The following is a 14126-nucleotide window of genomic DNA, read 5'->3' as shown; positions in this document are numbered from 1 at the left end:
AGTCTGATAGCAGGATCTCAAGGACTCCAAGGCAGGTGGCAGAGGATGAGGGACTGTGCATGGATCAGGACAGAGAAAAGGCTTGGAAGAGCTTCTTGGGTCCAAATGGCTGCGAGGAACCTTTAGAAAAGGCTGGTGGCAGCCAGAGAGAAGGATGTGGAATGGAAGGTGGCATGGCCTCAGGTCAGGGTCTGTAACTGATGTCTAACCAGGCCATGAGAAGTGCATGGCTGAGGCTGCAATGGATGGAGTTCCCAGTGTGTCTAAATTGTAGCTTTGTACTATCTTCTTCCCTCCCACAAACAAAAAGTACCTTAGGGTGCCATGCCCTTGCCAGGTACTGGAAGCATGGACGTAGCAGCCTCAGCCTACCCCCATGCTAATGATGAGCAGATAACGGGTAGACGCAGCACAGCTTCCGTGGTGAGGTGCGCTGGGGGCTGTGGGGACCCTGGCACCCAGTGCCGCCTGGGGTCCTCAGCGACGCTTCCTACAGGAGTGAAGTTGAGTATGCTGGTGTAGGCGCTTGCTGTGGGAAGAGCCGACCCCACTTGACAGTATGTGCCCTGAGGTAGGACCCTGACCCTCCTGCTGTGCCCCTCAGGCAGTGGCCCAACCTCACTGTGCAGATGAGGTGCCCATATACTCCAGGTCATCTTGCAGAGCGAGTGCCTTGTCACCTTGTCTCATGGTTGGCTGTTACTAGATGCAACTGTGGAGCTGAGATGGCTAGGGAAGGGACTGGTCTGTCATGGAAGGCGTTCTTTCAGCAAGCAGGAGGCTGGGCTGCAGCGCTTCAGAAGGGCTCAAAGGAACACACGAGGGCCGGGGAGCTTCCAGGGGAAAGAGCGGAGGGCTCGGGCAGAAGCAGGGAGACACTGGTGAAGGCTTTTGTTTGTCCTTAAAATAAACTTTCACATTGAAGTGTAGAGTACTTAGAGAAAGATTACAAGAGTGCAGCTGACAACCTTTCATCAAGTGGACACACCCATGTAGCCCCCATCCAGCTTGAGAAGCAGAACTTGCCAGTACCTCATACACGTCTGCCTCCAAGGTGTCTCCTGTCCAGATTTCTGATTGCTTACTTGCCTGATTTGGAACTTTTTCTTTTGACTTTGGACTTGTTCGGTGGAACCCTTGAGTATGCATTCTTTCAGACTGATTTCTTGTCATTAGCATTTTGATGATGAGATTCATCAGTGAGTTGTCTAGAGTTTTATTTTGCTCATTCTTATTTCAGTTCTGTGTTTCCCTGTATGCTTGTGCCTCAGTTTATCTATCCTGCTTTTTCTTTTATTTTCTGATGCAGTGTCTCACTTGTGGCTCAGGCTGACCTGACATGGAAGACACTCTATAGTCTCACAATGATCCTCCTACCTCTGCCTCCCAAGTGCTGGGATTAAAGGCATGTGCCACCATACCCGGCTCCCGTTCTACTTTTTTTTTTTTTTTTTTGAGGCAAGCCTGATAGACTGGCCTTTTTTATAAATGTGTGTGTGTGAGAGAAAGAGAGAACAAGAGAGAGAGAAACAAAATTGGCATACCAGTGTCTTCAGTCACCACAATCCATCTCCAGACATGTGTACCAGACATGTGCATCACTTTATTTATTTGAGAGAGCAAGAGAGAGAGGAGGAGAGAGAGAGAATGGGGGCACCACCAGGGCCTCCAGCCACTGCAAACGAACTCCAGACACGTGCGCCACCTTGTGCATCTGGCTTATGTGGGTCCTAGGGAATTGAACTGAGGCTTTGCAGGGAAATGCTGTAACCACTAAGCAATCTCTCTAGCTCCCCATTCTACATTTTTTAAAAATATTTTTATTTTTAATTATTTATTTGAGAGAGACAGAGTCAGACAGAGGGAGAGAGAAGGAAAGAGAAAGAGAGAGAATGGGTGTGCTTAGGTATTGAGCCACTGCAATTGACCTCCAGATGCATGCGTCATCTTGTGCATCTGGCTTATGTGGGTCCTGGGGAATCGAACCTAGGTCCTTTGGCTTTGCAGGCAAATGCCTTAACCACTAAGCCATCTCTCCAGCTCCCTGTTCTACTTTTGATGAATGTTTCGGTTACTTCTAGTTCAAGGCTGTAACAGGTAGTACTGCTAGGGATCTCTACCAATATGTCTTTTGAGGTGCCATCTCTGCTTTCTGCTGGGTCGATATCTAAGGTTTGCAATAACTGACTCATAAAGTTGTGTATAATTAGGCTTTGTGGATACCATTACTATTTTCCAAAGTGTGATGCCAATGTACACTCCTTCAAGCAGTCTGTGGCATTGCCTGTTGAGTACTTAGCAACACTACTGGTATCAGATATTGGGATATCTAATTGTGGTTTTCATTTGCATTTCCTTGATGACTAAGGAGGATGTGTCCCTTTGCATATGCTGATTTCACATTTGGATAACATCATTGGCAAAGTGCCCGTTCTTCAAGTCTTTTCACCACTTTCCTATTGGATTGTCTGTCTTCTTTGATTGGTTTGTGGGAACTTAAACAAGATTCTGGATGTGTGTGTGTTCAGTGTTTGATGAACACATTGTAAATATGTTCTCCCAGCCTAGGGCTTATCTTTTCAGTCTTGTTAGAGATTATTTAAAGAAAAGAAGTTCTTGATTTTAATGCAGGCCAATTTGCTAACGTTTTTCACTTATGGAGAATGTTGAGTGTTTTGGTTTCTTTGCTTATTACTGTTATTACTTGGCATCTGTTGGGAATTGGCTCCTGGAGTCCCTGGAGATGCCTGTTCTGTGGATGCTCAAGTCCCTCATATTAAATGCTGTAATGCTTGCATATCACATGCACACTCTCTTGTATAGTGTAAATCATCGTTGGATTACTGATGATATCTGATAGAATGTGAATTCCATGCTGTTGTAAGAGAGAGAACATGTCAGTTTCCCTATCTGGATATGCATTAGTAGTTTCAGGTATCAGAATAGATGTGTACGGTATTGTTTAGGGGGTGCTGACAAAGAAGAAAAGTTGTGCATTTTCAGTACAGATGAAATAGTTTTTCAAATTTTTTATCTGTGAGTGGTTGAATCTGTAAGTATGAAACCCACAGATATGGAGGGCCAACTCACTTACTTCATAAGTTTTGTCATTTTATGTTTCATAGTTAGATCTCTTTGAAATGTTTTTTTTTTTTTTTTTCTGCACAGTGTGATGTAGAAGTCAAGATTCATTTTCCCAGAGGAGATATCCAATTTAGTGTAAAGCCCAGCCTTTCTCACTGTGGGACCTTGTTGTCTTTGTTAGAGGTCACAGGAAGAGGGGTGGGCTGGGCTTTTGCAGGGCGTGTAGTGTTCTCAGGTGGATGGGACATGGAGGATTTTCTGTGCCAGAGGGGCAACCTGAGAACAGGTGTAGACTGCCCGAGAGTATGTTTGTAGGTAGAAAAGCAGACATGGTGATGGTGAGGTATGGGGTACAGAGCACACAGGGTGAGGATCTGGGACTTTATTCTGGAGGGTTTGGTGCAGAGGTTTTGTGCTACATGAGGCTACATGAGATGGGATAATAGGAGTATGAGTGTGGGTCAGCCCCAGCTTAGCATTATCCCTGTCTCAGAGAGGGGCTCAGTGGTGAGGGAGGCGGGTGCTGGGGGCCCTTGGAGAGTAACCTTTAGCTGCAGAGCTGCAGCTGAGTCCTATGTCCAGATGTGCACTCCAGTGTCACCAGGCAGAAGAGCTTCCCTTCTGACCCTCGCCCCTGCCATTCACCAGAGCCCCCAAGCGCTATAGGCCCTGAAGAGAGAGGTAGTTTAGGAAGAAGGTAGGCACACCAGGCAGGGGGATCACTGGAAAGTGGACTTCTTGCCTCTCTTGCCCTTGCTGTCCCCACAAGAAGATGTGGCTATGCCTTAGGCTGAAAGCTGGCCTTCTGGGCTGGCCAAGATTGGGGGCTGGATAGACTGTGGAGAGAGTGATGCCCAGCATGGGAGTGATGTGCCAAGTTACACAGAGAGCTAGGATGACAGCTCAGGGGGGAAGGCGGGATATAATCTTGACTCTCCCCAGCCTCCAAGGCTTTTGCTGTGGGCTCCATCTCCCTCCCTTGAAATATGAAGCTACGAAGACTCCTACTCTAGGCTGTTGTAAGGGTCAGAATGATGTACTAAGTCCCAGAACTGGGTCTAAGGGTGGGCGCTGGTACCAGTGATGGTGGGGGGATGGGATGAATAATGTGATCAGGAGTTGGAACTACTTACTGAGCACCTCTGATGCGTCAGATACACGCCTTGCACTTTATGCTGGTCACCTCCCAGCACTGGCAGATGTGGGGACAAGGTGTTTGGATCACCATATTGTGCCTGACGAAATCCAGCCTTTCAAGACACACAACAGGCTGCACATCTGCACCAAGCAGGAAAGTGACGGAGTCAGAATTTTAGCCCCAATTTGTCTCTGGGCTCCAGTTCTTCACCACAGTGAACTTTCTTCCTCCAACCTTCTCTCCAAGTGCTCCCTGTCTGCCAAGCTGTTGTTTATTGAAGCCTTCGTCTAGGGTCAGTTCCTTGGGCTCATTAGTGAGCAGAGGGGCACCACTGTGTGCTGTGTACTGCATTGTGCTAGGTTCTGCCTCCACCCACTCCAACGTGGCACACTAACTATGGCACAAGGTTAGGAGGTGGGCATCAACCCCAGTTCCCTGACACAGTTCCAGAGGCTGGCCTTGTGCCCACAGTGCTATTTGTACCCTTCCCTGGGGTCTTCTTGGCATGATAGAGGTTTTTTGTTGTTGTGTTGTTCTGTGAACCTAGAGTAGGATGTTACAGAAAAGTTCCATTTGGAAGTGGTCCTTGGGAGAGAGGGCGTTTGGGAGGGTCTCCAGGGGTGTGGCACTATGATCCTCCCCGCACCAGCTGAGTCACATTCCTGCTACTCTGTGCCCAACCGCTTGGAATGACAGCAGGCCCTGCCCGTAGCCCTGCTCACCACCTCCCGGCTCGCTCTCCAAAGCCTAGCACAGCGCCTGCCCCGCGGACACTCAGGCAAGAAAGGTCATGATGGGGAGCAGAAAGAGCAGGCCTTTGGAATCAGGAGCCCCAACTCTTTGTGTGTGTGTGTGTGTGTGTGTGTGTGTGTTCGTCCATCCATCTGTCCATCTGTGTCGGTGCACTTGCATGCTCATAACTCTGCCTCTTCAAGTCCCCTTCCTGCATGTAAACCCCAGTAAGATGGTCCCTCGCATGCCCTGACCAGAGGGCTCTGGGCTCCCCTGCCTGTGCTTGGCCTGCGCTGCCCTCCTGGCCCAGGCAGGCCCCACTTTGGCTCATGAGGACTGTGGCCCTGGCTCATTTACCATCCCCACCCCTGTCCCCAGAGTTGCTCAGCAAATGTCTACAGAGCTCAGCCGCGTGCCAAGGCCATTCCAGGCCCTGGAGCCAAACAGCAACAAGACCCAGCTGTATGCTGATGGTGTTGGGTCTGTGGTGGAGAGACTCAAGTGGAGATCGGGTCAGTCTCTCCCTACTCAAGCCTGGCCCAGGGACAGTAGGAGCAAAGAGGTAACAGAAGAGGTGTGCAGGGCTCTTGGGGGAGGTGATGGGAAAGGGATCCTCTGGGAAAGAGGCCTGGGTATACATAGGAACCAGAAAAGCACTTGTAGGAATGGGGAAGGCAGGACTGGAGATAGTAGAAACAAATCATGATGGAGATGGCAGGGGTGGTGATCATTCATTAAGCACCTGCTATATGCCAGGCGCTGTGATGGTCCTTTACATTCTCCTTATGTCCAACAACCCTGTGAGGTCAGGATCATGCGGTCCCATTTTGCAAATATGGAAACTGGGGCTTAAAGGTAACGTGACAAACTTGAAACAAGCAAGTAGAAAAACCTTTGTGGGGAGGAGAGGTGAGTGAGCCAGCACACGGTTCTATGAGTCAAACACTGCTTTCAGGGTAAGGTCTGAATTCCCCAGCACACCAGGCCCCTGTCCCGTAGAACTAGCACCTCCTCCAGTGCGTCTGCGCTCTGCAGCTGCAGCTGCCTCGCCCTCCCCAGTCCCTCCTCTGAGGGCCCTGCCTACCTCTCCAGCTGCCTTGAGGGCAGGCCTGACTAGAGAGAGACTAATCTGACCCTTTAACAGAGTCTTGCCCTCACAGACCTGACTCCTTTGGAAGGTAGAGATATGTCATGTTGCTGTTTGGTTCCTGCATCTGGCATATGGCTGGGTTCTGTAGACATTCGCTGAGTAACTCTAGGAGTGAGGATGGGAGTGAGCTGGGGCCCTGATCCTGATGAGCCAAAGCAGGGCCTGCTTGGATCAGAAGGGCAGTGCAGGTCAAGCAGTGGCAGGGAGTCCAGAGCCCTCCAGAGGAGGTGTATGATAAGGGAGCATCCAACGAGGGCTCCTGGGCTCTTTCAGGGGACAGAATTTGCACTTTGAGAGGCATTGGGAAACCACATGAAGGTCTTAAGCAGAAGGGTGGCAAGTTCAAATTTCCCCAAGTACAGCACAGAAAATGGCCAAAGGAATGTAGAAGCACAGTGCCAACTTGATGGAGGTTGATGGTGTGGTATTGGATGTGGGGAGAGTACAAGTATTCTTTTAAAAAATCAATAAGCTTTATTTTCTAGAGCAATTTTGAGAATTGAGCAAAAAGCACAGAGTGTTCCCCTCTGTCCCTAATGCTCAGCCTCCCCCATGTCTGAGGGTTAGTAGGGAAAAATTTCAAAGATTTGGTGATTGGCCTGGCTGGGGGTGGGGAGTAGGGAAAGGAAAGGAAGAAAGAATAATATCTAGGACTCTGGTTGAGTGGACCCAGAGGAGGAGTGGACTCAGGAGAAGACAATGCATTCAGCCTGGCACATGTGAAGTGGGGCCTAGAACAGTGTTTGATCAAAGAGCTCTTCAATGAGGCTTCTGGAAAGGATGGACTATGGGGTGTAGCCTCGGGAGAGGGCTCTGTGGACTGGAAAGTGTCCCGATGGTGCAGAGAGGGTGATTGTAGCCCAGGAATGGATGGGACATAAGGGAGCTTACAGATCTGAGATAAGAGGTCTGGAGCAGGTCCCAGTGGACAGGCAGAGCAGCCTATGGGGAGTAGAGAAGGGATCAGCCATAGGTTAGAGGAAATCCAGGGGATGAGGTCAAAGCTGAGCTGTGCTTGGTGGTCATGGCTACTGTTTATTGGGTACTTATGTGGGCACACAGTACCAAAGTGGGGATGCATATTAGCTCATTTATTTCTATTTTTTTAAAAAAGATATTTATTGATTAAAGAGGGTGAGAGAGACAGATAGAGAGAGAGAAAGAATGGGCATGACAGGGCCTTCAGTTGCTACAAACTAATTCCAGACACATGCCCCACTTTGTGCATCTGGCTTTACATAGGTACTGGGAATTGAACCTGGGCCATCAGGCTTTGCACACAAGTTCCTTTAACTGCTGAGCCATAAATCTCCACCCCCTCATTTATTTTTCTAATAGCACTAGGAGGAGTTGTTCTTAATCTTATGTTATGGCTAAAGCAAATGAGGCACAGAGAGACCAAGCCCAAGGTCCCCCAGCAGGAAGCATTAAGTGTTATCACTGTGAGGGGCTGCCAACATCTTCTCAGCCTTTGCCCCACTTGCCCAGTTGGGGGATGGAAGACAGTGGTCCCTTAGCTGATAGCAGAAGCCTATCCAGAAGGCAGGCCTGGAGGAGCTGTGCTGAAGATGGGTAGGGAAAGTGGAATGCTGGCCTAGCAGCTGAGGTTTGTGGAAAGCAATGCAGAGCCAGGGACCCAGAAGTCTAGAGTGTACCAAACCTGAAGGGGCAACTCAGCATTAAAGCAAAGCCGAGGCTGGGGAAGGGGGCTGCCAGGCTGCACAACCGTCTTGAGGGCCTCTTTCTCTTGCAGAGGACTTCCTGCTCCCCAAGTACTTTTTTGGCCTTTCTCAGTTCTGTAACAGGGCAGCAGACATCCATAACCCATTTCATGGCAGAGAAAACCAGGCATCCTGGGATCTTATGCTTAGCCAATGACTGAGCAGGGGGAGGACTCCAGTTCTGGTCTTCTGGATTCCTGACCAGTGCTTCTTCTGAAAAAAAAAAAAAAAATCCTGACTTGTGTAAGAGCCTCCCTGAAACAGAGGCAATCCAACTCCAGTGTCCCGCCTCATAGAGCAGGAAGTGGTTTTTGAGGGCCAGTGCTGTGCCTGGCATCTGGAGGCTGGGATGAATCATGAGCCACAGGTTGCCTCTGGGGTCAACAGTGCTGGTAGCCACATGACACTGGGCAAGTCATTTCCAGCATCCCCACTACCAAAACCTCCAACTCCAATAGCTGGTGGTGGTGGCTTGGTGGGGGGAGGGGTTGGGACCAGCAGCCAAAGCTGTTGTGAGTGGTAGCTCTGAGCACTATAGCCGCCACCCTTTCTCAGCCTGTTCCAAGCTCTGGACTGCACTTGGGAGAGGATTTGATTAAACCCTGTGCAGTGGCTCCATTTGAAGGGCCTGGCTCATTTCCTGTGGTTGCCAGCAAGTGAGACCAGGGCAGAATTAACCCTGGTCCAGCTGAGCCGAAGAAGTGATGGCTAGAGAGATGCCCATCCCCCAGGAAGGTGAGACAGTGGCAGCCAGCACATGGGACCTAGGCCATGTCAGAACAACTTGGCCCTTGTGGAGTACCCTGGCTAGATTCTTGTCACCCTAGCCAGTTGCAGCAGCTGCCTGCCTATACGGCCCCAGCTACCTGTACTCCCTCCACGATAGATAGCGCCCAACACACTTCTTACAACCCATTATCCTGTGCTGGACTTTTTGCTTAGCTGATGGCAAAGAGCACCTGGCTTGTTCTGTACTGTCTTCACAGTTGCTACAGTACTGCCTGGAAGCTGAATCAGTGAATGCATACACGCATGCATGCATCCCACCCACCCCCACATCCTGCCAAGCACTGCCCAGAGCAGGTTTGGCGTAGATAGCTCTGCCCATGTCGTTCCGTTGCTGACGGGGCAATCCACGCCTTCCGCTTATTCTGCAACCTCGCCCTTGCCTTTATCTCCTCTCTGCCACCATGCGCTGCTGCACCTGCCACCTCCTGCCCCTGGGGTTCTCTGGTAGCTCCTTCCAGAGCACCTCCTCAAGCCACTCCTACCCCAACGAGCTCTCCCAGGAACAGTGGCCTGACCAAACCTGCCCACAGTAGTCGCAGCTCACACAGGCCCTGCCTGGGAGCACAGCGCAGAACAGTGGGCTCTGGGTCTCGTCTGTGAATGACCGGCTCTGTGTGGTTGGGACAGACCAAAGCACTGGACAGAACTCACACCCTGCATGTGGGAGAGGGGAGCAGGAGCCTTAACCTGCATCAGACTCTGGCTTCTTAGGTAATTCTCTCACTGCCTGAGTGCCTCAGCTCCCCGTTTCTAAAATAAGACTAGACTACGAATAGCTCCCGTTGGATCTAGTGCACTTCCCGAGCCAGGGACTAACCACAGCCTGCGAGTCCGCAGTAACATCCCTGGGCTGCTCTCCGCGGGCAGAGACGAGGCTCCCAGAGGTTGGGAAGCTCAGCCAGAGGAGCGCAGCTATAGAGCGGCCCGGCAGGACCCAAGTCAGATTCTGACTGGGGCAACCAAACACATCATCGCCGGGCTCTCAGAGCCCTCCTGTCGTTCTGAGTTTCCAGGCCGATCCCTCAAGGTAGGGCCCCCTGGGGACAGGCGCCCCCTGCTGTAGTGGCTCTTCCACCCTTGGTTCTGTTTGGCTTGGCCTCCGACTGCAGCTGAGTTGGCAGAGGCAGGCAGACTTGCATTTCTGGTTTCAGGGCCTGTTGCTGCACTTTCCCTAAGGGGACAGAGTGGGCTCTGCCAACGGGCACCCCTCGGACAGACCTGGGCCACACCCCCACCCACCTCCCAGGGAAAGGGAAGTTCATCCTGCTTCTCTGTTAGTGGCACTCTGTGCCAGGCCCTGAGGGCACCCAGCTGCTGTTTCCTTCCATCTTTCCCCAGGACTGGCAGGCAGGTTGGGGGGGTGGTGGTGGTTCTAGCTGTGTGGGGGGCAGGGCAATAGGAACATGGGGTGCAGGGCAGTTTGCTTTCCATGGAGATATTTCCTGGTGGATGGGCAGTGGGCTGAGGACTGAGGCTCTGGCTGTAGCCCCCGAATTGTGTGAGGTGGCTTTGGGCCAGTCCAGGCTGAGCCCTCGGACATCCTGCCCCTCACTGGAGGGTCTCTGTTTCTACCTGGGATCAGCCTGGCAGGGCTGGGTTTAGCCCTGAATTGCCTTTGGTTCTAGAACAGGAGAGGTGTTGTCGTGATGACCGACTCTGCTTCGGGGCGGGGAGCGCAGTGTGCTTCTGGCGGCCTGCGGGAAGACAAGCCTCTGGGGCCCTTGAGCTCAGAGTTCCCCTCTCACCCCTCGTTCAAATCTGAGCAGCCACCATCACTGTGCTCATACCCTTTAGCAGCTGTCTTCTCCTGGTCTGTCGTGCGTGCATGGCGGCTGTCGCATTTCACATGTGTTCACTTGGAGACCCAGAAAGGACAGTGCCGGGCTCGGCCGGGCTCCCCCTGGCCCTCCCCGTCATGCAGCGGGGACATGGGGATGTGTCAGAGACGGAGTTGCTGGGTAGCCACTCCTAGGCCAGCAGGATTCCAAGGGCAGGGAGGCCATGGAGTCAGTGCGGCCTATCTTGGACCTGGAAACCAGAGCTCAGGGTCCCCTCCCTGACCCCAGCCAGGTCATCTCAGACTCCTTTGATGCTCCTGCTTCCTCTCTGCCAAGCAGGCCCTTTCACTTTCCTGATCACAGACTCAAGCTCTTCCCACAGTGTGCTTTCACATTCACCCTGTGCTCCCAGGTGCCAGAGTGACCTCTGACCTGCGGGTACAGCACCCTGCAGGCCCCCCTCCCCCCGCCAAGCCACGACCAGGCCATTCACTCTTAGCCATTCATGATCTCTATACAAGAGACTGGAACCCTTGTTCTTGGGGGACCTGCTGTTTAGGGAGAGAATGGGCACATAAGGACCTCTGGCCACTGCAAATGAACGCCAGACACATGCACCACCATGTGCATCTGGCTTATGTGGGTTCTGCGAAATGGAACCTGCGTCCTTAGGCGTTGCAGGCAAGCATCTTAACCGCAAAGCCATTTCTCCAGCCCCCCAAAAGTTTTTTATTGACAATTTTTATACCTACATATAATGTATTTTGATAATAATCTCTCATTACTTGCTTTTATTTCCTCCTCTCCCATCCTCTTTCCACTGACCCCTTCTTTCCAACTGGTCCTTCTTTTTTTTCTTTTGGCCCTCCTTCATCATCCATGACAACATGTTGATTGGCCCAATATTATGCATGTCTTGTTCAGATAATGACAGCCACTGTGAGCTCATGGATATGGCTCTTTGGAGAACAAGACCTGGGCTCTAACTAGTTTTAGCATCAGCATTCTAAGTCCTTGTCCTTGAGTGGGCTGAGCCTCGCCCAGGTCTGGGGCCTGCTTCCCAGCGCATGCTCCCACCGCACTGTGGACGCTTGGGTGGTTTTTGTACCACTCTCCCCTGTGAGATAGCTGCTTCTTGTGTTCTTATCACTGGACTATTTCGCCCTTTACAAACAAGCTCTACTGCCAGAACCTGGAAAAACCCTCAGGGCTCCTTGAGGTGCATGTGAGGCAGGAAGTGACCTTTAAAAAAAAAAAAATCTCTTGAGATTCTTCCACACCCGTTGGAAGATCCCTCAGTGAGGCTCTGTGTGCCTGTGACATCTGGCATTCCAGGTGTGGGTAATATTTGACAGCTCTGGTTTCACTCCAGTTTTCTAGTTTTAAAAATATACTTCACATTTAGAGCAAATTATGGTTTGAATGATTCAGTTGGATTTTCGTTTTAATTGTTGGTTCTGGTGGAGAGACCCACTGGTGAGGTTCAGAGTTCTGCTGCTCACTGGGTCTTCTGGTTTGGGGTTTGGTCTGGTTCTGGTCCATGAAAGCAGACTGCCTAGTGTCTCCGTCACTCACGCAGGCAGTCACTCTGTTTCCTTTGCTGTCAAGTGAGAACAGTGACAAGACAGAGAGAGTTTAGGCCAACATGACTCCTAGTACCCAGCAGGAGACAGACCCATGGCTCTTCCCAGGTGGCCAGCTGTGCCATGCATAGAGCTGAAGTTTCAAGCCAGGAGACAAGGGTGCTTCTGTCTGTCACTTAGACTTTGTGAGTGTGGGGTGCTAGGTTTTCTATCAGCCTCTGTAAGCTGGCTGGAATACACTGTCTGGCATCTTGGAGCCTTCTCTTATAAGCCTTCCTTGTTTTCTTGTTATTTCTCAGATGTTTGAGACAGAAACAGATGAAAAGAAAGAGATGCCCCTGGAGGAGGGAAAGGGGCCAGGTGCTGAGGATGCTGCAGCCAGCAAGGACCCCTCTCCTGGCCAGGAGCCTCCTCCAGGAAAAGACCTCCCATCCAACAAGGACTCTTCTCTGGGGCAGGAGGCTGCTTCTGGCCCAGAGCCACAATCGAGTGAACCTACTCAAGTTCCGGAAGCCCCGACGAGCAAGGACTTGCCATCAGATCAGGAGTCCCCTCTGGTCCCAGACCTCCCATCTTGCCAGTCTCTTCCTGCTGGTCAAGAACCCACTTCTAGCCAAGACCTGGAGCTCAGCCAAGACATCCCTGCCACCCCAGAACTCCCCATCCAGGACCTTCCACCCTGTCAAGACACACCTCCTAGCCAGGGCTCCCTCCCAGCAGAGGCCCTTGCTGAGCAGACCCCCTGTTCTGGGGAACCACCAGTCACCACCACAGCCCCACCAGTGGCCTCTAGACCCAGCTTTGTGATTCCTGAGGTCCGGCTGGATAGTGCCTACAGCCAGCAGGCTGGAGCCCAGGGGGGCAGTTCTGGTGATGAAGAGGATACAGAAGAGGCCGAGGAGGGCGGGGAGGTAGAGGAAGATGAAGAGGAAGACACTAGTGATGATAACTATGGGGAACGCAACGAGGCCAAGCGCAGCAGCCTGATCGAGACTGGCCAGGGCGCCGAGGGCGGCCTCTCGCTGCGCGTGCAGAACTCGCTGCGGCGCCGGACGCACAGCGAGGGCAGCCTGCTGCAGGAGGCCCGCGGACCCTGCTTCTCCTCAGATACCACCTTGCACTGCTCCGATGGTGAGGGCACTGCGTCTAACTGGGCCATCCCTTCACCCCGCACCCTTAAGAAGGAACTGGGCCGCAATGGAGGCTCCATGCACCACCTTTCGCTTTTCTTCACGGGACACAGGAAGGTAAGAAGACAAGGGCAAGAGGCAGGTACAGGAGGTGGGGAAGGACATCCAGGAGTCCAGCAGCTGCCAGGAAGGAGTGGCCACCCTGTCCTACCCCTGCTCCTCGGGAGGCAGCCCAGTGAACGAAGCTTCTGCTCATTAGACTTAGAAGCATCTAGAAATCAGACCCTGGCCTTGCACCTGGACTGAACACTTAGATGCTATGTCTCCATGGTTCCATTGTCCTCTGGTCCCCATAGGAGGCAGAGCAAGTGTGATACTGCTCAGGACATTATGCATTTGGATTTATTCTTTTTATTTATTTATTTATTTAAGAGTGACAGACAGAAAGAAAAAGAGGCAGAGAGAGAGAGAGAGAGAGAGAGAGAGAGAGAATGGGTGTGCCAGGGCCTCTAGCCACTGCAAACGAACTCCAGATGCTTGCGCCCCCTTGTGCATCTGGCTAACGTGGGTCCTGGGGAATCGAGCCTCAAACCGGGGTCCTTAGGCTTCACAGGCAAGCGCTTAACTGCTAAGCCATGTCTCCAGTCCTGTATTTGGATTTAAAAGGTCCGAGAGAGCAGCCGGAGAAATAGAGTTACAGTTTAGATCTGGTCCAGGCCCGGCCAGGCTAGAAATCTATCAGCCCACAACAAAGATGGCATACGTTTATTCTGTGCCAGTATTATGCTGAGCACTTTGCATTAGTGCATTAATTCTTCCAGTAGCCCAGTAAAATAGACAGTATTTTTTTTGTCCGTTTTACAGATGAAAAGTCTGATATACAGAGAGGTTCTGTGACTCACCTCAGATCACACAGTGTATAAGAGTCTGACCCAGAATCAGGATCAGGCTCTGGGGCTGGAACTCTCAAGCATTATGCTCTTTGCCTCGTGCAAATATTTATAAATAAGCAAATAAGTGT

At 51.5% G+C, this 14126-nt stretch overlaps 1 protein-coding gene across 8 annotated transcripts in view; it reads left to right on the top strand.

The window, feature by feature from the left end:
• The window catches only part of LOC101593628 (regulator of G protein signaling 3), a 204278-nt gene that overhangs the window by 177936 nt on the left and 12216 nt on the right, over positions 1-14126 (top strand). For 6 of the 8 annotated variants that reach the window (XM_045158624.1, XM_045158617.1, XM_004662721.2 and 3 more), the window contains one exon: positions 12275-13222. In XM_045158624.1, coding sequence (XP_045014559.1) covers positions 12275-13222 — 948 coding nt within the window. Of the gene's footprint in view, positions 1-5496; positions 5517-9535; positions 9642-12274; positions 13223-14126 lie in introns of those variants that run through there. The other 2 variants (XM_045158641.1, XM_045158665.1) reach the window with 2 other exon arrangements.

The sequence above is a fragment of the Jaculus jaculus genome, chromosome 1 (assembly GCF_020740685.1).
Source record: "Jaculus jaculus isolate mJacJac1 chromosome 1, mJacJac1.mat.Y.cur, whole genome shotgun sequence".
Lineage (NCBI taxonomy): Eukaryota > Metazoa > Chordata > Mammalia > Rodentia > Dipodidae > Jaculus > Jaculus jaculus.
This window is presented reverse-complemented; position numbering and strand designations above follow the sequence as displayed.